This window comes from Geotrypetes seraphini, chromosome 2, assembly GCF_902459505.1.
Source record: "Geotrypetes seraphini chromosome 2, aGeoSer1.1, whole genome shotgun sequence".
NCBI lineage: Eukaryota > Metazoa > Chordata > Amphibia > Gymnophiona > Dermophiidae > Geotrypetes > Geotrypetes seraphini.
This window is the reverse complement of record NC_047085.1, coordinates 368,260,210-368,277,692: the sequence shown is the minus strand read 5'-3', so window position 1 is coordinate 368,277,692 and position 17,483 is coordinate 368,260,210. Positions and strand designations below refer to the sequence as shown.

The 17,483-nt window shown below is 41.1% G+C and overlaps 1 protein-coding gene across 3 annotated transcripts in view; it reads left to right on the top strand.

The window, feature by feature from the left end:
- The window catches only part of DPY19L1 (dpy-19 like C-mannosyltransferase 1), a 298,312-nt gene that overhangs the window by 112,502 nt on the left and 168,327 nt on the right, over positions 1-17,483 (top strand). For all 3 annotated transcript variants that reach the window (XM_033930604.1, XM_033930603.1, XM_033930602.1), the window contains 2 exons: positions 3,812-3,869; positions 12,941-13,032. In XM_033930604.1, the coding sequence (XP_033786495.1) occupies positions 3,812-3,869; positions 12,941-13,032 (150 nt within the window). The remainder of the gene's footprint in view (positions 1-3,811; positions 3,870-12,940; positions 13,033-17,483) is intronic.

The following is a 17,483-nucleotide window of genomic DNA, read 5'->3' as shown; positions in this document are numbered from 1 at the left end:
CATAGAAAGATGACGGCAGATAAGGGCTACAGCCCATCGAGTCTGCCCACCCTATTGACCCTCCCTATTAAGTCTAATGACCCCCTTGAGTATGATTGTAATTATACTTCCACTCTACTGACCCGCTCTTTCAAGTCTATACCCTAGTGACCCTATCCCTTGGCATGACCCTCGTAGGGATCCCACATAGGTATCCCATTTTTTCTTGAAGTCTGAGATGCTGCGTGCCTCAATCACCTGCACTGGAAGCTTGTTCCAATGCTCAATCACTCTTTCCGTGAAGAAGTATTTCCTGGCGTCTCCACGAAACTTCCCTCCCCTGAGTTTGAGCGGATGACCTCTTGTGGTCGAGGGTCCCTTCAGAAGAAAGATATCATCTTCTACCTCGACCCGTCCCGTGATGTACTTAAATGTCTCAATCATGTCTCCCCTCTCCCTACGCTCTTCGAGAGTGTAGAGTTGCAATTTGCTCAGTCTTTCTTCGTACGGAAGACCCATTAGCCCCGAGACCATCCTGGTGGCCATCCGCTGAACCGATTCAATTCTGAGCACATCTTTACGGTAATGTGGCCTCCAAAATTGCACACAGTATTCCAGATGAGGTCTCACCATGGCTCTGTACAATGGCATCATGACTTCAGGCTTCCTGTTGACGAAGCTTCTCTTAATACAACCTATCATCTGTCGTGCTTTAGATGAAGCCTTCTCCACTTGAGTGGCTGCTTTCAAGTCAGCACTGATGATTACTCCTAAGTCTCGTTCTGCCATAGTCCTGGTTAAAGTTTCTCCATTCAAGGTGTAAGTTCTGCAAGGATTTCCGTTACCGAGATGCATGACCTTACATTTCTTGGCGTTGAAGCCCAGCTGCCAGATCGAGGACCAACTTTCTAAAGTACGCAGGTCTTGCTCCATAGCATCCTGTAGATTATAGCCGTTTACTATATTGCATAGTTTGGCGTCATCAGCGAATAAGGTTACCTTGCCTTGAAGTCCTTGAGTCAGATCCCCAATGAATATGTTGAAGAGGAGTGGGCCCAGGACCGAACACTGTGGCACTCCGCTAGTCACCTCCGACATTTTAGAGAGGGTACCGTTAACCACCACCCTCTGAAGTCTGCCACTAAGCCAATCTTTAACCCATGCAGTTAGAGTCTCTCCTAATCCCATCGATTTCATCTTGTTCAGCAGTCTGCGGTGTGGGACACTGTCAAACGCTTTGCTGAAGTCCAGGTACACGACGTCCAAGGACTCTCCTGAGTCCAGTCTTCTTGTTACCCAGTCAAAGAAGCTGATGAGATTGGACTGGCATGACCTACCCTTGGTGAATCCATGTTGACTGGGATCCCGGAGATTTCCCTCGTTCAGGATCGTATCTAATTTATACTTAATTAGTGTTTCCATGAGTTTACACACTATTGAGGTGAGGCTTACCGGTCTGTAGTTTGCAGCCTCAGCCTTACAACCCTTTTTGTGTAGAGGAACAACGTTGGCTGTTTTCCATTCCAACGGAACTATCCCCGTACTTAGTGAGAGATTGAAGAGCACTGCCAACGGTTCCGCCAGAATATCTCTTGGGACACCAGGCCGCACAAAGGCATAAATTGATATCTGGATTTATGAATAAAAAACCAAAGACTGGTCTAAGAGACATTTGGAGCATTAAGATTAAGCATCAAATTTCTGCATCTCAGTGGCCACGAATTTGGTCTTGCAGACACTGTACATCTCATTCTCCATCTATGAGACAAACTTGGTTCTTTTTGTTACATAGAACATTTTGGACCCCATTTAGGTTACAAAAGTTGGATAGCTCTAAGTCTAATAGATGCTGGCATTGTAATCTGGAAGCAGGGACTCTAGATCATTTAATATTCTTTTGTCCCTGTATCATGGCCTTTTGGAAATCAATTTGGTCTCAAATTAATTGTTTATTAGAAAACCATGTAGATCTATGATATGATACAATTCTATCTGGGACATCAATGAGAATAAAAAGTCAAATTTCATCAAGCAATAATAAACTTTTATTGATAATGACAGGAGTCGCCATTCAATATATCACCAGAAATTGGAAAAATTACACTAGACTTAATTACACCTTCTGGTAGAATTCATTGTGCCATATATTCAAAATGGAAAGAACAATTGCCATACAAAAAGGGAATTATAATAATTAAAAAAAAATTGGGGGGCCATTGATAACTTATTGTAATGATTAGACGCCTTTTTACACTGAAAGTATAATTATAATTATGGGTAGGGGGGTGGTATATAGTTATATGAAAGGTTTAATCAATATTTATGAATATAACACATGTATGATTTTTTTATTACAATATTTGTGAGAAGGGTGGGTGGGGGAGGGAGATAATTTATGTATTTAAGATGATAATAGAAAGAATTTCAAGTGATGTGTATGATTCAATTGATGTAATATTGTGTACTTGATGTAAAATGGAAAAATGAATAAAGAATTGGAAAAAAATAAAGAGAGAATGAAAGGAATTTCAAATGGTAATATATGATGAGATCCAGGAAAGATGTGGAGACTAGATTTAAGTTTAGGTGTTAGTACTATACATTTGCATTTAGCATGTTGCATGTCTTAAGTTAATTCTGTTGTTGTTGTTTCAATTGCTTTTGTGTTTTTCCCCTTAGAAGCTAATTTCCCTAGCCTATTCGATTACCACAAATTAGAAATCCTCATTAGAATGTTAGTTTCAAATTGGATCAAATAAGTCTTCTGTGAATGTCTTTTCACTCTACGTCCTTGTGTAGCATACAACCACAGGGAAAAAATATACATTAGATTGATTTGCATGTACTGCTTCTATTATAAGCAAATTGATCTCATGCATATTCATTGTGAAAATCTTGAAAACCCAACTGGATTGTGGCTTCTACCTCTGTCACCTAGCATGTTATGTGACCCCTTTACAAGGAACAATTTTGAAAACAACTTGGGTACTACAATATGTAGGGGTTTTTGTTTTTTTTTAGAAATTGCCTAAGTCTCTGGACATGTGTTATAAATCTAAAAATTTCAATAAAAATGAAATAATTTGGTTTTTTTTTAGTACTCATAGAGATCTGTAGTGCTTTTTCTGCACATCCTTTTTTCCTTGCAGCTGTGATACATAGGATATGATTTACTATAGCTTTTCTTCCATTCTGGGTCTATAGAGGAGAAGCTTAGTAAAATTCCATGCCCTAACATCACTTAGGCCCGGAATATATAAATGGCGCCATTATTGGTGGCCACCTTAAAAAGATCCGCCTATTGTGTGTCAATCATGTGACGACACCATTTATAGAATTGTGGCTTCGGAAAAGATAGCGCCGGAAATATAGGCCAGAATTTTCCGGCACCTACCTTTCATATGAATTGTGCCTATAGAGGCGCTATACGATTCCTAAGTTAACACCACTTCTAACATTAGCCATGCCTACAAAGGCATTAGATGTCATAAAGCACCTCCATAAGCGCCTACATTTTTTCTTTTCAATTGGTTTCAAAATTTTTAAACGGCATTTTCACTCATGTGTTGAAGTTTTCATGGCATCCTCTTCTAGAGTGCTTGACAATAACTACTGAAGAATAGTAGGTTCGGATGAGATATTTAATAATGTAAGGAATGTAAAAATAAATAAACATTAATTATTTCATTCATAGTGTAGAAGTTTTAACATGGTCATGTGATCACATCTATTGAATAATGTTTCTCAGCTTTTCCTTGCAGCTTAAATTAAAAATGTCTATTTAACAGACTGTTCCTAAATGTTTGTTTTTAAACTGTTACTTTCTTTGCAGTGGAAGTCGCCTAGGAGGGCTGGTTATAGTACTCTGCTATTTTTTCAACCATGGTGAAGTAGGTATCCTGATTGTATGACTTATATCTGTGTGATATGTTGACATTAAGGTCTGTAAAAGGTAGGCACTAGAAATATACAGTAGATCAGGATTTTCAAGGCCTACATTTTTGCCGTCTACCCACCACAAGAATTGCATCCACGGAGGCGTATTATGACACCTAACACCACTTCCGGCGTTAATCATGTCTGTTGTGACATTAGACATCGTAAGGCACTTCTGTAGGTATGATAACGGCCCTGTTTTTGGAGGTGCCCTTAGGCTCCTCCATTTTTTTAAGATGGCATTTTAAATAGGATTTTAATCGGCACAGCCAGTTAGTGTACCAATTAAAACCAATTAAGTTAGGCAGCAGCAGGGAGCCTACTGCCATCTAACTTAGGTAGATCAATCAAACAAATGAAACCCAAAAAAGAGAACCCCTTCAATGTACATCAAAGATAGTTCAAAGGTGATGGAAGTTTAACATATTGGAACAAGCATATTCACTTAACCATAAAATGTAACCAATAAGAAATTGTCAATATAAATTTAGTAAGAAGACCTCAGTGTAGATTGAAAAGTCAGACAAACATAGAACATTTAATACTTCAACCTGTGTATGGGACCCAGCCCAAACACTACACCATGATAGCGTCTTCTGTTGTGCATATATAGCAAGTGAATAAATGTGTTGTCCAAATATGAAAACCAAACGCTGCACAGCCCTCCCAAATTTAAGGCTTATTACATTACATTAATGTCTTCTATCCCGCCAATACCTTTCAGTTCTAGGCGGTTTACAACAAGAAATTAGCCTGGGCATTCCCAGGAAGATTACAAGGTTGATAGCTATAGTATGCGTCGGGATCTGGGAATGGTCGATACGGTTTGGTTAGCTCATTTGACAAATTTCTTCAATAGTATGGTTTTCAGTTCTTTCCTTCATATTTTGAGTTGGGCATCATGGTCAGCAGATTTGAGAGGTGGTGGTCTATTTTTGCTGCTCTGGTGGCTAATAGACCGTCATATTTTTTTGCTTTGCAGGCCTTTGATTGGGGGGTGAGTAAAGTGTGCTTGAGTTCTCCTTGGTCTGGATGTGTTTTTCCAGATTAGGCGGTTGTTCAGATAGCTTGGTCCATTTCCATTTAGGGCTTTGATTAGGGTGCAGTAGAATTTGTGTTATATGCGTGCTTGTACTGGGAGCCAGTGTGAGTCTTGGAAAGTGGAGGTAATGTGGTCGTATTTTTTTCAGCGAGTATATTAGTCTTAGGGCTGTATTTTGGACTGTTTGTAATTGTTTTAGCATGTTGGTGGGGCATGACAAGTAGAGTATGTTACAGTAGTCCAGGAGTCCTAGGATTAGTGCTTGTACTATGAGTTTGAATTGTTCGTTGTTGAAGTATTTTTGGACTTGTCTTAAGTTGTGCATGGTTGCAAATGCCTTCTGAACTGTTTTGCTGATTTGAATTTGCATGGTGCAGCGTTTGTCTATCTTTATTCCCAGCAGTTTTAGGTTGGGCTGTAAGGGATATGTGATGGAGTTTATTTCTAGGTTTGTTATGGTTGGGGTTTTGTTTCTTTGTAGAAGTAAGAATTTGGTTTTGTTTTGGTTCAGTTTTAATTTGTGGTCTCTCATCCATTTTGACACTGTTTCTCAATGTGAAGCACCAGAAACAAGCCGTAAAGCCTCCAAAGAACAAAAATTGGTGATTTCAGTTCATGTTACTGTCCAACTGCAGGAGATGATATAGGTTCAACTGTGTATCAGTTTCGGACAAAAGTCCTTCCTCAGGAACCTTTGTATGCTGTAATATGATATAATCCGGGCTGGAACACGCAATTCACTGTAGTTCTGTTCCAGCATGGATTATATTATTTTACATGTTCCTGATGAAGGACTTTTGTCAACTACCGAGCCAAGTTTTGAGCCACGTTTTAATTTGCACTCAAAAATAAGCACATCCATCATATTGATTATCAATTCTATTCAGTTTCACCATTGTTACAATTACCCATACATAGTTTAAAGAATTTTAAATAAATAACTCTCGAATTTTAATTTTTTGTTGGTTTTACAATTTTATTTCAGTTTTAATGTGCCACAAAAAAACTATTTGCTCCGTTTAGTGTGACATGAAAATTATTTGCTCTGTTTAGTGTGCCAAAACTAAAATGTTTGAGAGACACTGCATTAACTAATGTTATGTCTGTGTGTTACTTCCATTGCAGCAGGGTCTATTTATTGTCTAATGGGGGGGATATTGTCCACCTTATTATCCAGGGGAGAGTGTGGCACAGTGGTTAAAGCTATAGCCTCAGCACCCTGAGGTTGTGGATTCAAACCCATGCAGCTTCTTCTGACTTAATACCCCCATTGCCCCAGGTACATTAGAGAGATTGTGAGCCCACCAGGACAGACAGGGAAAAATGCTTGAATACCTGAATAAATTCATGTAAACCATTCTGAGAATGGTATAGAAAATTGGAAAAAAAATAAAATAAATCTGTGCATCTATCAGCCTAGATACAGTATTCATCTTTGATTTGACTGCCTGGAGAATAGTCTACCTGTTGGGAAAGATTTAGTTTCACTGTATTTGAATACTCCATTTTTTTAATATCAACAGCAAAGTTAGAGCTCCGTTTTCTAAGTTGTACTAATGGATTTTGCATGGGCTGATGATTAGCATGCACTAAATACCAGCATTTTACACTTATAGGCTTTTTAGCATTTAGCCTGTGCTAATTTTTAGTATATGCTGAATCTATTAGCACACCTTAGTGAAAGGGCCCCTTATTGTGTAGCTTCCTGATACTTGCTTTGCTGAGAGCACAGGGGGGAAAACATCTTTTTTATCTGGCTCCACAAATATGAAGAGAAAGGTCTTAATGCATCTGTGACCAATTCAGAGACTGTTCTAGATACTTGGTAGTCCACATTTCATACAAAATAAAAGTAGAGTACAGCTGTTGACAACAACTGATAAATGAATCCATTTTTTAAAGTTATTATCTTTATTCCATCTTTCACTAAGATTTCATGATTTCCAGTTTTGTGCTCATTAATAAATATTTTGGAGTTTATTCATTTGAAGTTAAAGAGTTAATCTTTTCTGTATAATAATTACCTTTTTTAATAGATTTTATCATTTCAGATTTTTTTTCAGCTTTATGCATCATCTATATCTGTTACCACTTTAATAAACCGCTTGCACTTGTATTTGTTGTGGGGGAGGATTGAGGGAAGGCAATAGTGAGATGTGTGACATATTTGCTAACAGATCAATATACAAATGATGTAATCAGCACTAGCTATATGGATAGATATGATATTCATCTACTATCCCGATAGCTCTGTAGATAAAGTTAGGATATCCTTTTTTGTAATATTGAAAGGTCACTTGAACACACAAAGTCAGAGGCGTGAAGAAAGTACAAGAGGAGTCCCTCAAAAATAGATTGAGACAATTGAACTTATGTGTCCTCAATTTCCCTTATATTCCAACAAGGCCTCTGAGAAACTTATTCAAACAATATTTAGTGGAGAATGCTGAAAGTGCTCGTCTCCTTTGCACAATGTTTTTTATCTACCTGTGAAATATAATTCTTAGGGAGGAAGAACTGAAACTCCACCTATAGATTATTCACGGGTCTGCATGGATATTTTGGACCTTAAACTTATATAAGAAATTTCCAGAGAGGGTAAGATATAGGGTCTTACTGTCCTTGTATCCAAATCTGATAACTCTAATGAAGTTCTCTCAGGGTTTCCGCAGCTGGCATCAAATTGGTGGACTGCCCTGTTCTCAATCAGTTCAGTGAACCCACTATTTACAAAGTCACACAGAGCATATCCTGAAGAAATCCACAGCAGCGAGACCCGGAAACCTGCAACAAGAACTTTAATGAAGCTTTTCTTTCATGCTAGAAAAGAGATGTTTATGGGTCAGCCTTTGTGGCTTTTTCCAGATTTCTGCAGACCTCATAGTAAGCATAAGCAGTTTCTGCAAATGCTGCAAAAGTTCTGAATTTAGCTGCAGATGGTTTTCTTTGTCCAAAGTATATGGGTAAATGGAATAAGATATATGTATTTTTCTTGACCAGAAAAAATCAAGACAATTTCTTTGCTTTATTATGATTGTTGGTAACTGAAATTCTGTTGCGGATACACAGGTATCCATGCTTGATCTGTTTATTCTCATTTCCTGCAAACTGCGGAAGGAGAACTTAAAACCTTCTGCAATGTAGCACAGCACCCTCCTCGGTTATTCCTTTTGCAAGCAAACTCAGAAGGTATCTCTTGCTCTGCTCTGATTTTTTTGTTGTTGTTTTGGGTGTTTGTCAGATTTTTGAAATTCTTCATGGCTTCAGTGCTCAGCGGTCCTCTGCTCAGGCATACTCTGCTGGGGAAAAGGACGCAGATCCACATGGGAGGACTGCACTCCCAGGCCAATCTCTGAGTACTTGCGGAGCCAGCCTTCAGAGGCTTAAGCACAGGTTTTGTAACCCCTGAGTAAGAGCCCTAGGGGTATCAGGGATCTGGCTACATAATTTTTACCCTCTTTGCTGTGTGAGGAATCTCGGGGTGGGAGTCAGTGGTCATGGTCCATCTGGCTGGCAGCCAAAAGATTTTCTTTGATGGTCTAAGCAATTTCTGTGGCAGAAATCCATTTCCTGCGGCCAGGCTAATTCAGACAAACAAGCTCCTGGAATCACAGTGAGTACTCTCATTATTCCATATGGGGAACATCAGAGGGAGAGGGGGTGCGGTCTGAAATTTGGAGTTTTAGTGGTTTCTGGGATTAGTGCTTGGGTCCCCCTCCTCTAAAACCTTTAAAATCACTATTTTTTATTTTTGCATTTAGCACCAACAGCCCATTTTTGGTGCCAATTTTTTGACAGCAATCATCTTGGATTTTTAGCAATCTGATTTTAAACTCCTTTTTACTGCTTCAAAACCGTTCGTTTTGACAAGTGCCTGCCTATGAAGGATGCCCCAAGCCTTAAAAGTCCTGGATCCTGCGTTGGTTGTGCAGCGTTGCCAGTTGAGGAGATGCTATTTTTTATGTGCCACAGTGCATGGAAGGAAGTGGTGAAAGCTTTGGTCTCTGTTCTCAGTCAGTCCTCCAAGGCCTTGTAACCCCCAATATCCTGAAAAAACGGTCCTAGAGAAAGAGATTCTGCTTCTCAGATTTTGTCAGCCTTTTATGGAAAGCCTATTTAATGGGACTGGGAAACACTGCACTGCCTACGGGCAAGCCTGTTACACCTAATGAGGTCCTTCTCCCATTCAGGCATCCCTCCTTCACACCATGCTGGCTCCCAATGTCAGTGACATCTTCTGAGCAGGATTGGGATGATTGGAAGTCCTTTTCCCTGCCTTTGTTTTCACAGGGCTCTTTTGCTATTGTGGATGATGTGGGATTCCTTTTGGGATCCAGTAGCCAATGGGCAGACATGACGGCAGATCACAGTGATGATCCCTCAGTGTGTTGCCTTTTAAGGATAGCTTCAGTTTCCTATGTCATTTCTGACTCATTGGCTATACTGAAGCTTAATGCCCAGCAGTCTTCCATCTTTCAGTGCTCCGTTATGTGTGGCACTTATGTACAGATGAATTTCTTTCCTGCTTATCCGGATCTGACTTCTTTGGTCACTGAACAGCTCACTCCTGAAGGCTCACTTAAGGTGGCCAAAGTTATGACACAGCTCCATCCTTTGGCTCCAGACTTCCAGCAGCTGTTTGTCCAACCAAAGTGGACTCTGCAGTGGTGCAAATGGCCAAGCGCACCCTTCCTAGTGAAGGTGAAGTGATGCTGAAGGATGCACAGGACCATAGAGTTGATGCATTTCTGAAAAGATAGTTTGAGCACAGATTTTGGTTATCAAAGCTGCAGCAGCTGCCTCCTTCATAGTGTGATTCAATGTGCTGGAGCAACACTTCCAGTTTGCAGCCTTGGCCACACCACCATGGACTTTCACCAAAGTAATGGTGATTGTTGCAGCACACCTGCACAGAGCGGACATTGTAGTACATCTATATCTGTACATCTATATCTGGATGATTAGTTAATAAGAGCCCAATCTAAATCCAAAGGCAGACTAGCGGTTCAAAATGATCCAACTGCTGCAGAAGCTGGACTGGGTGGTCAGGTTTTGGAAAAGCCACCTGGAGCCAACACAGATCTTGGAGTATCTGGGAGTCTAGTTTGACGCAAGGGAAAACAAAAGTGTTCCTCTTGGTGCCCGAAGAGAGAAGCTTCTGCATCTAATGAGGGAGTTGTGGAGTTAGACTGCTCTGAAGGCCTGTCATTATTTGCAGGTGCTGGGATCAATGGTTGCGACCTTGGACATAGTCCCCTGGGCAAGGGCATGCTTGCTTCTGTTCTCGGATGCGCTTTAGCAGCAGCTGCTTTGGACAGCGGAAGTTTGTTTCAGTTTAGCCTTTTAATTAATACTATTTGGGAAATTCCTGGGAAATTGATATTGTACATCACTGAGATTATTCAGTCTCTCTAGTTTGTTAACTATGAGGTTTTGTGGTTTAGATATGTTATGTTATGGTAGTTGGAGCCCCAGTCTCTCACCAGAGGAGTTCCCCTTTGCATCTTTTCATGGGTGATAACTGATAACAGATTCCAGCCTATACAGCTGTTGGGGGCACATTACCAGGAATGACTGGTTCAGGGATGTTGGTCCCTTTCCCAGAGGAAGTGGTCAATCAACTGCTTGGAACTTCGAGCCATTCACCTGGCACTTCAGGCATTTGGGAACGTGCTGCAGAAGAAAGCAGTACAAGTTTTCTCAGACAATGCAATGACGGTAGCCTATGTCAATCGCCAGGGTCACCAAAAGTGCTGCTCTACGTTTAAAAGCCCAGATGCTGTCTCTTGGGTCTATTGGCAACACATGTGACAGGAGTGAACAATATGCAAGCAGATTTCCTTAGCTAGCAGACCCTAGATCCCAGGATGTGGTCATTATCTCAGGAAGCCTTCACTTGCATTGTGAATTGGTGGAGGTACCCATCATTCGATCTGATGGCATCAGCAGCCAACAAGAAGGAGGCTCGGTTCTTCAGTCGAAGATATGAGCCAGGAAGCAAAGGCCTGGCGCCCTGGTGCAATCCTGGCCAAAGACAGGTCTTTTTTTACACCTTCCCTCCATGGCCCATTATAGGCAGACTTCTGCGTAGGATCATGGCACACCAGGGGCTGGTGATTATAGTAGCACCGGACTGGCTGAGATGACCATGGTATGCAGACCTGATCTATCTACAAAGTTCTCAAACTTCCATGTCATCCTCAGCTGCTCATGCAGGGTCTAGTTACCCTGCAGGATCCAGAACACTGTGGTCTTACAGCATGGCTTCTGAGCATTCTGCGCTAGCGCATAAATGCTATTCAGACTGAGTCGTCTCCACCCTTCTAAGATGTAAGAAACTATAGCATCATATGCGAAAGCCTGGAAGTGCTCCTGAGCTTTGTGTGTTCAGATGAGTGAGGCTTCCTGAAATTTCAAATTGTGGGGCTCTTGTGTTTTGGGCCTAAGATTAATAAGAGCACCATACCCACACATCCAGATGTGGCCAGTTTTTAAAGGACACTTTGTGCCTCCATCCTCCGATGCAACAGCCTTTTCCAGCATGGAGTCTTAATCTGGTCCTCTGGGTGCTGTCTAGAGTGCCCTGCGAACCTCTGAAGCAAGCTTCTGTGATGGACCTTCCAATCAAGACGGTATTTTGTGGTGGTGATTGCTTCAGCTTGACAAGTGTCGGAACTTCAGGCTTTTTCATGCAGAGATCCCTTCCTCAGAATTTCAGATTCAGCCGTTGTCTTATGCATAGTCCCATCTTTCATACTGAAAGTGGTTTCCAGTTTTCACATCAATGAAGAAATATGCTGACCTGCTTTCACTCGATCGAGAAAGAGTGATTGGGTGTTGAAATTGCTGGATGTGTACAGACTCTTACTACAGTATCTGGAGTTTACAAATTAATTTTGACTGTCTGATCATTTGTTCGCATTGGCAGGGACTGCCTGTAAAAGTTGACCAGCTTCGAAAGTGAACATTTCTAGATGGATCTGTATGGCCATTTCTTCAGCCTATATGGGCAGTGGAAAGTGTCTGCCTATATCTGGGAAGGCACACTCCACTAGAAGCGTGGCATCCTCATGGTCAGAATCTTTGGCGGAAGAAATCTATAGAGTGACAACTTGGTCCTCACTCCATATGTTCACTTAGTTTTATAGGGTGAACATGGTGGCCAAACAGGACTCCGCATTTGGATCTTCAGTTCTGTCAACAGGCTCATCTGCCCCACCCTAAACTCGGGGGACTGCTTTTGATACATCCCTTAGATTCAGGAATAGAGTGTCTGTCGCATTAGAAGGAAAGATTAGGTTCTTAACCTCATTAATCTCCTTTCAAGTAGACAGACACTCTATTCTTGAAGCCTCCCCTTTCATGTGTTCATTTGCCTATTTACTGCCTCGAATGTGCAGGGGCATCTGGACATTTTGTGGGGGTTTTTTCTTTATCCAACTTTAACAAGGATAGAGGACACAACTGCCATGTTGATGAATCTAGAGGGTACCTGTAGAATCTCCCACACTCTTAGTGCAGGTTGTTCTTGGGTTGGTGACAGAACTGACATGTTTCTCTGTACCCCTCCTTATTCTGTTTCCTCTCTAGGGCTGACCATCTGCTTTGGTACAAACTGAGGAATTGGAGAACAACCTAGAGGGATATGAAGTAGAGCAAAAGAATGCTAATGAATTCTCACAAGAAGGGACTGACTACTCACAGGTTCAGGAATAAAGTTCCTATCTACTAGAAAGAAGATTATTGAAGTAAGAACCTAATCTTTCCGTCCTTAAATTGCAAATGATGTATTTTATTAAACACAATTATTTTAAGCTTTTTGTTCTTATTTTGGTTCACTTATATAGTTCTCCATTCAGACTGCAAATTGAAAGTTATGGTTTAGACCTAAACTGGACATATTGACATTGATATGACTTTGTAACTTTTGTGAACCAACACAGAATTTATTTTCTGGAATGCTAATCAAGTGTTTGTTTTCAGTGCACACGTGTGATGTGGACACCACCGCTCCGTGAAAGTTTTTCATATCCATTCCTTGTACTACAAATGTTACTTGTAACCTACATTCTCAGGTATTTTAGTTTTCATTGATATTCCATTATATTAGTAAATCAGACCAAATATATATTGTATAAAAGTACTTCAAATGTTTACATTCTAAAAGGCAACATTCCTTATCGTACTAGACCAGTCCAGACCAATGGGTTCTGCTCCCCAGCCATTAGATGGAGGCAGAGAACACTAACGTCCAGTGACATCACAGCCACTATAAGAACTATAAGAGCTATAGATCTAAAAGCTCCAGTCTTTCTCTGCCTCCAGCAGATGGTGCAGGTTAAGGATTGGTACGCAGAAGGATCTTAGACTCCCTGATCCCTGGGCCACAGTTCCTCATCTCAGATGGAGTAGTTAGGTTGGATCTGGTAGATATACGATTGCAGGGACAGGGCTGGAAAGCATTGCCTGATCATGGCCAGTAAAACTGTGACTGAGTTCAAAGAAACGTGGGATGAACACAAAGGATCTAGAATCAGAAAATAAGATTAAATATTGAACTAAGGCCAGTACTGGGCAGACTTGCACGGTCTGTGTCTGTATATGGCCATTTGGTGGAGGATGGGCTGGGGAGGGCTTCAATGGCTGGGAGGGTGTAGATGGGCTAGAGTATCAGGGTAAGGTGTGGAGTCGAGTTTCATCATCAACTATTTCAAATCGCTATCGACAGGCAAGCTTCATTCACACATCTTAGACAACTGAAGCTGACACTTCGTCCATTGAACTCCCAGTTGGACTCTCGCCACAAGAATTTGAGCTGTATGTTGCCATTGACAACGATGTGCCCATATCATCTGACAGCACTAATTCCGATATCTGTACAGTAATAAAGGACACTGCAGACAACCAAGAGTCTGATGAGGATGGAGATACTGCTGCGGTCATCACGACTAATGAAACACTTGCAGAGATTGTTTCCTTCTCGGACGCACTGAAGTCCCTACACATGCTGCGTTGTTATCTGGAGATAAATGGATGTCACGACTATGGATAGTTTTATAGCATCAGTAGTCGGACACACAGTACAGTACAGGGTAAAGCTTTGGATTCTTGCCCAGAAATAGATAAGAAGAAAAAATTTAAATTGAATCAGGTTGGGCAGACTGGATGGACCATTTGGGTCTTTATCTGCCGTCATCTACTATGTTACTATGTTTTGTAAGAAGTGATGACATATACTTCATCAGCTAGCTTCTGTCCTGCCTGCAATTGCAGTCTACTGGAACAGGTTGAGGAAGCTGTTGGCCATTTATAAGACCAGAAACAAAAAGACTTGTATGTATCGATACAACAAGAAAGTTAACCCTTATCACTCCACAATCTTTTTGTTTCTGGTTGCGCCCCTTTGTGGAGGGATCAGGGTCAACTTTCTTGTTGTACGGTCATCCATAAGACTCCATGCTGAGAGTCATCAAGCTTCAAGAAGCCTGATTTGGGCCATCCATAAGACTCCATGCTAAGAGTCATCAAGCTTCAAGAATAGATGTGTGTATCTGTCTTTCTTTATTTCTCTCTCTCGGCCGCTTTCTGTCTGTTTTTCTTTCTTTCTGTCTCTCTCTTTCCTCAGCTGTCCACCACCACCCCTGTCCAGTAGCACCCCTTTCACTTCTCCCCCTGTCCAGCAGCGCCTCTTCCCTGCTCCCCCTGTCTAGCAGCACTCCTTACCTGCTCCCCCTGTCCCTCTTCCCTGCTCCCCCTGTCCAACAGCAGCCCTTACCTGCTCCCCCTGTCCAGCATGCGGCTTCATGTGCAGTAAAACAGATACTTAAAGCAAACGATTGCATATCATCAATAATATATTCATAGGCCTCCGTGGGCAATCAATAAAATGCTTCTACAAAGTGGTGTGTAGTGTCTTCTTTGGCAATCCTGTGGTCATCAGCATCTGAGACCTCCGCCTGAAGGTGGCCCCTAAAGTCCAGACCGGGGAGGTTCGGGGGTGGGGGGGTGTGCTCCCTCTCCTGGCCCTTTTGCTATGGCTTTAGCTTGCTCTCCATCTAGACCTCTCTTTTACCACGGAGATCTTCTCACTCTTGACTTGATATTATCAACGAATGATCCTCTGTGTTTATTTATACCATGCCCTTTTAAACTTCATTGCTGTTTTAGCCCCCTCCACCTTTTCTATGAAAACTTATTTCCTGCCATCGCACCTCAGTTTATCTCCCCCACCCCCCCCCACCCCGAACCTCAGAGCGTGGCTCGATCGCACAAACTGTGGAAGACAGAACTTGGCCCGCTGCTCGCACTTTTTCTGCTGGTATACAACCTGTCGTTGCAAGTTAACATTGAGCTGGGATGTCGAATTAATTAAAGTTTAAAGGTGCCGTGGCGGCTCCTCTCACGATCCCTGCCTGCGTCAGAATCCTTCTCTGACGCAGGTGCAGCTCGTGAGAGGAGCTGCCGCTGCGGTTTTTAACTTAAAAATAAATTTCAGCCGGTAGGGCCTTATTTCTTGGATGGAGGATTGCCGCTTCGATCGCTCCATTCGATTGCTCAAGGCTCCATTCTATCACTGTTTTTGTTTAATATCTTCATTACCCCCCTTCTGACCCTTTGCCAATCCATTGGTTTTCGGATGAAATACAACTTATGTACCCAATATCATTGGATGATCCAATGAATTACTTAATATTAATCATAAATTTGACCAAGTTAGTCTCTGATTGAAACAGAATATTTAAGAACTTAACATCCAAAAAACAAAGGCCTTATTATTTCCCTGGAAAAGAAGGTATTTCCTTGAGAGCCCCTATCACAATTAACGGAAACTCTTTACAAATGGTTAATTCAATAAAAATTTTAGGGGTTATCTTTGACCAAAAACTAACATATCATGAACATATTAGTTCAGTGGTCAGGTCTTGTCACTACAGACTCCGTATGGTTCAATCAGTGTCAAAATTTCTAGAGCCAAAATCAATTAACATATTAATCCACTTGTTAGTAATTGTAAAATTAGATTATTGTAACTCGCTGTACAAGGGCTTATAGATAATCCAAAATACCGCTGTGAAACTTATCTATAAAGCACATAAATTTGATCACGTAACCCCTCTTTTGATTAGAGCTCACTGGCTGCCAGTCAGCTACAAAATCACATATAAAATTGATCTCCTGTCATTTAAAATTCTTTCAACCAAAGTACCAATTTTCCTGGATAAATTACTGACTCCCTATGCCCCTATTCGTCAGCTGAGATCTGCCGATCAATCTTTACTTTCTATCCCATCTCTTAAGATAATTAGTACTAGACGTTTGAATATTTTCTGTTACAGCACCCCAAATATGGAATGCACTCCCTGCCTATATCAGAGAAGAAAAAAATGGAAGATCGTTTCAAAAGTAAATTAAAATGTTTTTTTATTCAAAGAAGCTTTCAATCTTTTTTTTAATCCTTAGGCATGCCTGATAATGACTTTTTTAGACTTACACTTCTATTCCTGAACCATATTTTTTTCCTTTAATGTTTCACCTGTCCTATAATCAATTGTATTTCTTCCCCCTTACTTCTCGGATCGTATCAGTTGTGTCTTGAGTTAATATGTTTATTATTTTTTAATTTTTTATTTATTTCTTTTAATTCCCTTTTTTAAAATTAATTCTATGTACATCACTTAGGATTTGGATAGGTGATTAATCAAATTTTAATAAAATCTTGATGGTCTCTCCCTGTGGTTTTCAGGCTAAGTGGTAGGCTGTGGAGTCTGGCTTTACTAGTTGATCTGGGTGCTCTAGTCCTGCTGCTGCTGCTGTTGGTCCCAAGAAAGGGAGCTCTTTACATCCTGTCCTAGACCTTAAGAGAGGCAGACTCTGAGTACTGCCATTTTGCAAGTAGACCTGGAGGTTCTTGATTGTTTCAGTCATACAGGATGAATTTCTCATGATCTGGACTTGTCAGAAGCATACTTGCATATCTTGATCCACTAGGACCATCAAAATTAACTGTCTCTTTGGATGTTGGGGCAACATTTTTAGTTCAGAGTGCTTTCTCTTTGGCTTGGCAACAGCTCCCTGGATCTTCTTCAGGGTCATAGTTGTAGATGTGCCTTCCCTTCAGAACAAGGGTATGAGTCTATCTGGATAATTGCCTAATCTGGACAGATTGGAAGGAAGTAGACCAGGAGCTCACAGGGACGGGGCGGGAACAGGGACCAAGTTTGCGGAGACAGAGACAAATTGTTCCCCGTGTCATTCTCTAGTCTCATCACCATTTAAAACTGAATATGGCTAAAACCAAACTCCTTATCTTAACACCTAAACCCACCTCCCCCTCCCTCCGTTCTCTGTTTCTATGGATAACACATCTTCCTCCCTGTGTTGTCTGCTCATAACCTCGGGGTAATCTTTGACTCCTCTCTCTCCTTCTCTGTTCAGATCTAACAAACTACTAAAACTTGTCACATCCTCCAATATAATATTACCAAAATCTGACCTCTCCTCTTTGAGCACATTATCAAAACCCTTA